Here is a 9,764-nt window from a genome sequence, read left to right as displayed (position 1 = left end):
TTTTGTGGTTCAATAAAGTATTGCCACTTTTACCTGGCTGCAGCCAGTCCCTGCATTGCGGTCCGAGATCGGACTGATTTGTACGGACGTCTGCATGAGCCCTTAGACTGGTTTCCTAGATATGATGTAGTATGATTTAACAAATATAGATAAGAGTACATCCTTTGGAGCAAAAGGGGACAAACTCAAAAATTACTGCAAACTTATCACATGGCACTGAACAGTATACTAGGACATTAGTGTTAAGTCCAATTGCTGAATTAAAGTCAGATACTGCAGAACGAACAAGCATTTCAATGGTCTCATAGCTAAATTAGCCATTTGCTGTGTTTCATTTCATCTAAGTGGCAAACTACTGTAAACTTGTCCTAACTGGGCGAGTTTTCATTTTTGTGCTTTCATCTTTTCCCTTCACTCAAGAGCCTTAGTTTTTTTCTTAAGGTTTTCGACCATAGCCAATTGAGGACTTCTTTTTGTGGCATGAATTGTAGTTATGAATGGCATCACTCACTTTGCCATATAAGGTAGTGAAAAACAGGAAAACTTTTTTTTTTTTTTTTTTTTACAAGGGGTGAAATGGTTACTAAAAAAAAAAAAAGAATTATGCCACTGTTCTTTGCATTTTGTTTTTATGGCCTTCATGGTGCAGTAAGTTACCTAGCAACATTTCAGGTCAGTAGGCTTTATAGACTTACACTGGAAAATAGATTTCTGTGGTCTGTGTGTAGCTTTTACAGACACAGACTTGAACCTGCAATCATTTGATCACTCGTATGCAGAATACTGCAGAGTTTCACTATACTGTGAAATTGACAAGCACTCCAGCAGGCCAAACAAGCATTTTCTACTCTGAATTTAGTAAATTCTCTCTCCACATAAGATATGAGCATTTAGATGACATTCTTCTCCCACAAATGTATGACTTGTTCAATTATGTTTCACATCCCTTTAGAATTATTCCTGAATTGGTCTAATAAAAGCTCCAAAGAAAACGATTCAAATCGTAAGGAAAAAGTAACAAACCTTGGACGGCTCTTCCTTCAATACAAAGACCTTATCTTCATTCTGCACACATGCATGTTTTCTCTGGATATTGGGTGACAGATCTATCCTCCTACAAGTTAAGAAATGCAATGAAAAAAAAATCACATTTCTTTAACAGAAACCGGTCACCAGATTTTCACCAATATTAACTAAAGCCACCACCTTTAACCTCTTCACACCTCAGCTTGTTTTCACCTTCGTGACGGGACAATTTTTCAAATTCTGACCACTGTCACTATGTGATAACTCTGGAATGCTTCAACGGATCCCAGTGATTCTGAGACTGTTTTTTCATGACATATTGTACTTCTTAACAGTGGTAAATTTAGGACAAGATTTTTTGCACTTAATCAGAAATTTGACGAAAACCGCCAATTTTTAAGCTTTTAATTTTTATGCCCTTTAACCAGAGCTATGTCACACAAAATAGTTAATAAATGACATTAACCAGTCTACTTTACATCATTTTTTAAACTTTTTTGTTAGGAAGCTAGATGGGTTAAAAATGTATTAGCAAGCGCCTGAATTGGTCCTTGCTGTTTGAGAATGAAGATTTTTGTTATCTAAGGTTCCTTTTTGACAGCCTCAATTAAACTAGCATTCCATAACTCCCCCTCGTTTAATATCTCATACGGCACACGTCAGGGATACCCTCCCATCTCCTCTACTGTACGTTATGTGCCTAGAACCACTGGCGGCAATGATACGACAAAATCCTAACATATCAGGAGTCGAGCTTAAGAACAAAGTATATAAGATTTGTTTGCGGATGACTTCCTCTCAACCCTAACTAAACTCCATACTATATTACCTAATCTTATGGATGCTTTAAAAAAGTATGGGGATTTATCGGGATATAAATTGAACACTTCTAAAACAGAAGCCCTTCCATTAGATATTCCTCCTGATGTAATGGACCATTTAAAATTAAACTTTAAATTTAGATGGAAGACTGAAGCTCTCAAGTACTTGGGGGTTAACTTGTCTTCTTATAGTAATTTATACCTTTGCAACCTTCCGTCACTTCTGAGGGATTTGAGGGGACTGTTGGATAGGTGGTTGCCACTCTTGCTCTCATTAATAGGGTCGTACATCCTGAACTAAAATGTCTCTCCTTCCCAAGTTGCTCTATTACTTTGAAACTCTACCGTCAAGGTCCCCATGGATGAACTTAAGTACTTACAGGCAGCCATAATGAGATTCATTTGGAATGGTAAGTGTCACCTTATCTCCAAGTGTGTCCTTGTCTCTCATAAATCACAGCTGGGGCCTCTCCATCCCTGACATTATTAATTATTACTGGGGAGCTCATTTATATAGGCTTCCCTCATGGGCTTCATGATGGGCTTACAATAAATGGACACAAATATTAAAACTATGGATGACTCCAATCCATCTGAATTCATTACTGTGGACAATTAAGCCCACTAAAATTCTAATATCTTTGTTGGCCCTATGCAGTTTACGAGGGAGGTCTGGCTTTCATGTATGAAGAAGTTCAGTCTGGCCTCACCTATTTCACCAATGATTTCCTTCATATATCAACCTCCGATACCAAGTAGTATGGATTCCGTAATGGTCCACCTGTGGATGTCTGCGGGATTATTCAGATTTGCGGACACGGTAGATGGGGACACGCTGGAGCTTCTTCTGTTTGACGTTATCAAGTCCAAAATTTACCATTTTTAACAAAGTTCTTTCAGTATCTCCAGATTAAGCATCTTCCTTCTTCGCTTTATGGTCTGCCAAAGGTGTCTCTGCCGACTGATTATGAGAGGATTTGCCAAAAGGGGGGCCTTCGACCAAAGGATTAATCTCGGAAATTTATAGGATTCTAAATTATCCACAGGGGGGCCAACAGCTAAAGCATTCCTAAATGAGCAGATGGGAGTTTATCCTGGGAAGGGTGTTATCACCCCAGAGTTGGCAGATCATTTGGGAAAAAGCAACCAAATCCTCTTTATTAAGAAAATCAGTAGAAAATATTGATGTTCTGGTATCACACCCCTGATCTCTTCCACAGATTGAATTCTCAACTCTCAAACTTGTGCAGGAGCTGTGGCTCTGAGGTGGGCACTCAGTACCATATCTTCTGGTCTTGTTCTGGGATCACAGGATTTTGGGATGAAGGATTTTTAGCAAAATATTCTATGTGGAGGTGGATCTTTATCCAGTTACATGTCTGCTAAATGTCTCTCCTAAAGGGATGGGTAAAAATTCAGCCAGACTGATGTTACGCATCCTTACAGGGGCAAGGTGTTTGATAGCTCTTCACTGGAAGCAGACCTCTCCTCATTCTCATCAGCACTTACCGAATAGAATAGCTGACATTCACAGGATGGAGTATATGACGGCTTTGTTGGGAGCGAGGTTGGATAGGTTCGACTCTGTTTGGGCCCCTTGGGATTACTATTGGGCTCAGAGAAATGGTTAGGGATTTTGTACCTCCTCTTGCCTTTTTGGCACCTGTATCTTCCTTTCCCCAACCCTTTATGTGTGTGTGTGTGTGTGTGTGTGTCTTGGCTTTCTGTCTTTATATGTGAGAATCATTTATATAATTTCAAATATAATTTTCGCTTGTTAAATATACTGAATTATGGAGCTGGCTGACAGGGGTGCCATTAATAACTGTTCCATATGCATAGTTGAATACTTGAATCCTAGTATTTAATGTTTCATTCTAAAATTTGTTTTTTCATAACGAGAGGGAGTGATTCCCAATACTTCACCTCACATTCTTTTGTTATTTTGTCCTTGTAGCTTCTTTGATGTTATTGAATGTAATTGTTTGGATTGCCCTAAAGTTAACCCTTCAAGTGCTTCACAGGAATAAATATCAATGTTTAAGAAAAAAAAAAAAAGGATAATCCCCATAGGCAATCCCATGTGTTGTGAAAGTCTTAACTGCTGCAAAACATTCAGCAGCGGTGTGGACTAGAACATATCAGAGCACGCCCGAGATACTCGGATCACACCCGAGCATGCTCAGATAATACATTAACTGAGAATGTTCACTCATCACTACTGACGACAGATGCACTGAGCAGTCTGAGATCTCAGCAGCAGAAGACAAACAGAGGATTTGTCACTCAGGCTATATGGAAGGAGATTGCCTATAAAGTTTCCAAAAAGATTATGCAACCATTCCGACATGTATTATCCTAGAAAAAAGACTAACTTTATATGGTCTAACACTTGGTAATCACCATATAAACATGTTCACTTTTTTTTCAAATTCTTTTTTTTTTTTTTTTTTTTAAGAAATCAAGTTTGCTGTGAATGAATTACAACTGTGGTTTAAGTGGGCAAGCAGGAAACCCCTCCGTAGGTAGCACTGTTATGCCACTGTATCCAGTCTAGGCAATGCCATATGTGCTTTGGCTAGAAAACAATTTATCAGCCTGGAGTCCATAATGTTTACATTCTGATATTTGAAGCACCAAACAATCAATTTAACAGTGTAGTCTTAGAAAATTGTAGCTCCCAATGTAATTGGAAAACCACAAACATATAACAAACATACAGTTAAACACACTTTTTTCAGATTGTGAAAACTAGATCCACTGTACACTGACAAATCACTTATCAAAATCACAAATAACTTACTGCAACATATTTAAAGTGAAGCTACACATGATAATCCAACAATGGTTTCCAGCATAGAACTGAAATATAGTATAACATGGAACTTCATAAGACCAGAAAGAGATACATGGCCATTCCCCAAAAAGATAACCATCACAAACAGAACGCATCCCTATGGAATTTATTTTAATTATGGACAAAAGAATATTGCATTATTTAATAGGGATAGAGGACATGCATGATGACTGTATTATAGTACCCCTGGCATATACCTGTGTATTTCTGGGCTCTTTGGACGGCTGGCATGCTCATCAGCGACTGTCTGATACCCTGCAAATCTCTCACTGAGGGTCTTTCCGTCACCCTTGAAATAATGCTCTGTTGGTTGTAGAGGAGAAAAACTGCCTCATTAGTTTGACTCCCTTTAAACACAAAGCCACAGATCTTAAAGCGGGACTTGTAGAATGTCAACATATATTAATAGGTTGAATCCTATTAAAAGACAGAAAAGAGGAAAAAAGATATTACATAAAAAATACTTCTCTTCTATGGAATATATATCTGTACTTCATTATTCAGTAGTTATTAACCTCCACATTCACAATTTCCAATGGCAGCCAATTCCAAATGTTATGGTTAATTATTAAAGGGAATTCATCACCTCATTTTGCCGTAATAAACTGTGGCCACCGGCATCAGGGGCTTATCTACAGCATTCTGTATGCTGTAGATAAGCCCCCCGATGTAACCTGAAAGAGAAGAAAAACAAATTATATTATACTCACCCAGGGGCGGTGGTCCGGTCCGATGGCGTCGCAGGTTCGGGTCCGGCACCTCCCATCTTCATGCGATGACGTCCTCTTCCTTGCTTCTGTCGTGGCTACTGCGCAGGCGTACTGATTTGCCCTGTTGAGAGCAGAACAAAGTACTGCAGTGCGCAGGCGCTGGGCAAGGTCAGAGAGGCCCGGCGCCTGCGCATTGCAGTACTTTACTCTGCCCTAAACAGGGCAAATCAGTACGCCTGCGCAGTAGCCACGACAGAAGCAAGGAAGAGGACGTCATCATATGAAGATAGGAGGCCCCGGACCTGGACAGCAATGCTCATCGGACCCGAACTGAATCGGGACCTCCCCTGGGTGAGTATAGTCTAGCTTGTTTTTCTTATCTTTCAGGTTACATAGGGGGCTTATCTACAGCATTACAGAATGCTGTAGATAAGCCCCTGATGGTGGTGGCCGCAGTTTATAGCGGCAAAATGAGGTGACAGATTCCCTTTAAGTGTAAGCATCCATAATAACATTTCTATTTGATAATGATATATAGGACAGCATACAAATAAATCCTTAAAGGGGACCTGTCACATCCAGAAATGCCATTTATCTGCAAATGTATTGGCAATCTGCAGGTAAATAGCGTTTAAATCCTGTTCAGCAAACTTACTGGAGCAGCGACTTCAGGGAGAAAATTGAGTGTCATTCTCCCTTCAGCTGCTCACTTCCAGTCATCAGGGCGGTGCAGGCTGTTATAGTTACTGTTCACTACCCAACGAGGGTGTTGTAATCTCTCACAGACACATTGATTGACTGTCTGCTCTGCAGCGTATTTGTATTGCATGTGCCCAGCTGGTTGTCAGTGTCCCACGGAGTGAGAACAATGCACTCACAGTATAGTGAGCAGTGACTAACAGCTCTCTGCACCGCCCCAATGACTGGAAGCGGGCAGGTGTAGTGAGAATATACATTCGCTCCAGTACGCCAGCCAGGCATGATTAACCTTATATCTGGAGCAAAATAGCATTTTTAGATGCAACAGGTTCCCCTTAAAGGAGTACTGTAGGAATAGAAAATATATAAGAGAGAACATCACTATAAATAAATTCTTAGGCCTCTTTCACACTTCCGTCTTTCTTTTTCGGTCACAATGCGTCGTTTTGTGAAAAAAAAAATGGATCCAGCAAGTGTTTCTGCTGGATCCGTTTTGTTCTCAGACTTGTATTAGCGACGGATGACCTTCCGTTTCATCTGTCGTGCACTGGATCGGTCGTAAAATTGCTGTCCGTCAGGCGGAGACAACGCACAGAGGAACGCTTTTTCTGTACATCGGAAAATCAATCAGCGACTGTCAAAAGCAGGAATCCAGCGACTGATGTCGTCTTTTGAAACTGAGCATGCGCGGAAGAATTTCCCGTCAGGGAAATTCTCTCTCGCTCGCTATTTTTACTATTGATGCTATGCATCAATAGTAAAAAGATATAATGTTAAAAATAAAAAAATCGTGATATTCTTACCTTCCGGCGTCCCCCGCAGCTTTCCCGATGCTCGAGATGCTGCCGGCAACTCCCGTTCCCAGTAATGCCTTGCGAAATGACCCGATGACGTAGCGGTCTCGTGAGACCGCTAAGTCATTGTCTCGCCTGTGATGACGTAGTGGTCTCGCGAGACAGCTACGTCATCGGGTCATTTCGCAAAGCATTACTGGGAACGGGAGCTGCCGGCAGCATCGCAAGTATCGGGAAGGCCACAGGAAGGCTGCGGGGGACGCCGGAAGGTAAGAAAATCACAATTTTTTATTATTTTTAACCTGGGCTGTGTATGCGTTTTCGCAGCGGAAAAACGTGGCGAAGAAGCATACACAACGTGTGCACATATCCTTGACGGATCCGTCAAAAAAACGGACCCAGTGCATCCGTATTTTACAATCTGCACAGGATCCGTCTTTTCAACATTGACGGATTGTGACTGATTGTTAAAAAGGTAAGTGTGAAAGAGGCCTTACATACCATTAATTAGCAAATTACACTAATTTTTTTTTCTAGTAATGTAATTACTATAGAATTAAAATAGATGTTCATTTTCTTCTTACTCTGACAGAAACCTGTCCCAGAATGTTAACCCAACAGGTGCATGTGCAGTAGGAAGCTTTGATACTGTGACAGGAGATAAACTATATCATGTACGGATAAGCTATCTCCAGATCACTGCAGTTGCTCAGCATTCAGAAAGCAGGTGGACATCAGTGTCCTTACCTCATTAATCACCTCTGCTACCTCCAGTAGGCTGGACAGCAGTGTGAGCAGCCTCTTCTTACCTCAGCTCCCCTGCCATCTCCAGTATTAGATCACATACACAGGGTGGACAGCAGTGTGAGCAGTCTCTTCCTACCTCATCACCCTTGTTATCTCTATTAGATCAGACAGACGTGCTGGAGAGCAGTGTGAGGTGTTACCTTAGAAAACCCGTTATATCCAGTGTTAGATCACATACTCAGGGAGGACAGCAGTGTAAGCAGCGTCTCCTCACCTGAGCACCACCACTATCTCCAGTATTAGATCAGTTAGGCAGGGTAGACAGCAGTGTGAGCATCATCATAGGCTACGTTCACATTTGCGTTGTGCGCCGCAGCGTCGGCGCCGCAGCGCACAACGCAAACAAAAACGCAGCAAAACGCATGCACAACGCTGCGTTTTGCGCCGCATGCGTCGTTTTTTTCATTGAATTTGGACGCAGCAAAAATGCAACTTGCTGCGTCCTCTGCGCCCCGACGCGGGCGCCGCAGCGACGCATGCGGCGCAAAACGCAAGTGCGCCGCATGTCCATGCGCCCCCATGTTAAATATAGGGGCGCATGACGCATGCGGCGCCGCTGCGGCGCCCGACGCTGCGGCGCTGGCTGCAAATGTGAACGTAGCCTTACCTCAGCAATCTTGTGATCTCCAGTATTAGATCACATACACAGGGTGGACAGCAGTGTGAACAGCCCCTTCTTACCTCAGCACCACCACTATCTCCAGTATTAGATCAGTTAGGCAGGGCAGACCACAGTATAACCAGTCTCTTACCTCAGAATTCTGGTATCTCTAGCATCAGATCAGAATATCCACTAGAATCATTTTCCCACTGCACATGCTCACCTGTCCTCTAACCATTTTTCATTGTACTGATTATCTCTCTAAACAAGACAAGCAAGATTTGCTAATTAAAAGTTAATTTAGCCTTTTTTATTTTTAGTGTGACATTTCTTTTAAGTATTTTTGTTCATTCCTTTAAAGATGTTATCCGTTGAAAACAAGTTATCACATATCCACAGGACAAGTGATAACTTACTGACCAGTGTAGGTCTGGCTGCTGGGAACTGCACCAACTGGCAGAACAGGGCACTTTTATTCTCCTTAGAATGGGGCGGCACTGCGCATGCTGAAGCACCACTCGATTAATTACCTATGGGGTCGCAAGCGCTGCACCAAGTTTTTTTAGCAGTTCCATACAGAATGAATGGAACGACGTTCGAGCATCCATGGACAAACAGTTCCTGGCTGGGAATACAAATTTCCGGTTACACAGAGCGGTGTAGGTCCCTGCAGTCAGATCCTCACCAATAAGTTTTCTTCTATCCTTTGTATAGGTAATAAATTGTTTTCACCGGACAACGTCTATAAGCCATCTTAAAGGGAACTTGTCACCCCCCAGGGCCTCTTAAGGTAAAAGCCACATTCTGCAGCACAAAGGCTGCATTCTGTGAAGGTGGCTCTTCAGTTTTTGCTCCCTAATAACACTGAAACATTCACTTTTATAAATTGCGCGCCATACGTGTATTGAGTCCGGGGAGTATGTTTTTTCCCCCGACTCAACCACCTCCCAGCCGTCAATCATCCTCTCAGCGCACGGGGCGCCACCTCCTCTGTGTTTCCTCACGTCACCAGCACCTGCGCTCTCATTTATCAGGCATGCGCCGTGCGCGCTGCCCTGGAACTCACATCAGCTGATGTACTGATATCGCGTGTAGCGGAGGCCCAAGATCCCACCCTGCAGTGTGTTATGATTTATTCACATTGCGGGGCAGGGAATCTGGAGCATGCCCGATTTGCCTTATGCCCAACTTACACACACACACAAACCCACACACCACCATTCAGCTTGTGATCACTCACGCTTCAGACGAGTCGTATAACGCTGGAGGAAAGAGGCGGAGGGAAATGGGGACAGCCGCAGAGACTAACCGCACATGCGCCAGATTCCCAGCCCCACAGTGTGAACACAACACACTGCGTGGCGGAATCTCGGGCCTCCGATATATCAGTACATCAGCGGATGTGAGTTCCAGGGCAGCGCGAACAGAACATGCCCGAAAAATGAGAGC

General features: G+C 42.6%; 1 protein-coding gene across 7 annotated transcripts in view; it reads right to left on the bottom strand.

Annotated features, from left to right (window-relative positions):
* Positions 1–9,764, bottom strand: part of BCLAF1 (BCL2 associated transcription factor 1) — a 67,093-nt gene that overhangs the window by 27,352 nt on the left and 29,977 nt on the right. For all 7 annotated transcript variants that reach the window (XR_013221770.1, XR_013221771.1, XR_013221772.1 and 4 more), the window contains exons 6-7: positions 4,902–5,007; positions 1,024–1,114 (exon numbers count right to left, since the gene is read on the bottom strand). Coding sequence is in view for 4 of the 7 variants with exons in the window: in XM_077289314.1 (XP_077145429.1) it covers positions 1,024–1,114; positions 4,902–5,007 (197 nt within the window). In the remaining 3 variants the exon portion in view is untranslated. The remainder of the gene's footprint in view (positions 1–1,023; positions 1,115–4,901; positions 5,008–9,764) is intronic.

Source organism: Ranitomeya variabilis, chromosome 2 (genome assembly GCF_051348905.1).
Source record: "Ranitomeya variabilis isolate aRanVar5 chromosome 2, aRanVar5.hap1, whole genome shotgun sequence".
Classification (NCBI taxonomy): Eukaryota; Metazoa; Chordata; class Amphibia; order Anura; family Dendrobatidae; genus Ranitomeya; species Ranitomeya variabilis.
This window is presented reverse-complemented; position numbering and strand designations above follow the sequence as displayed.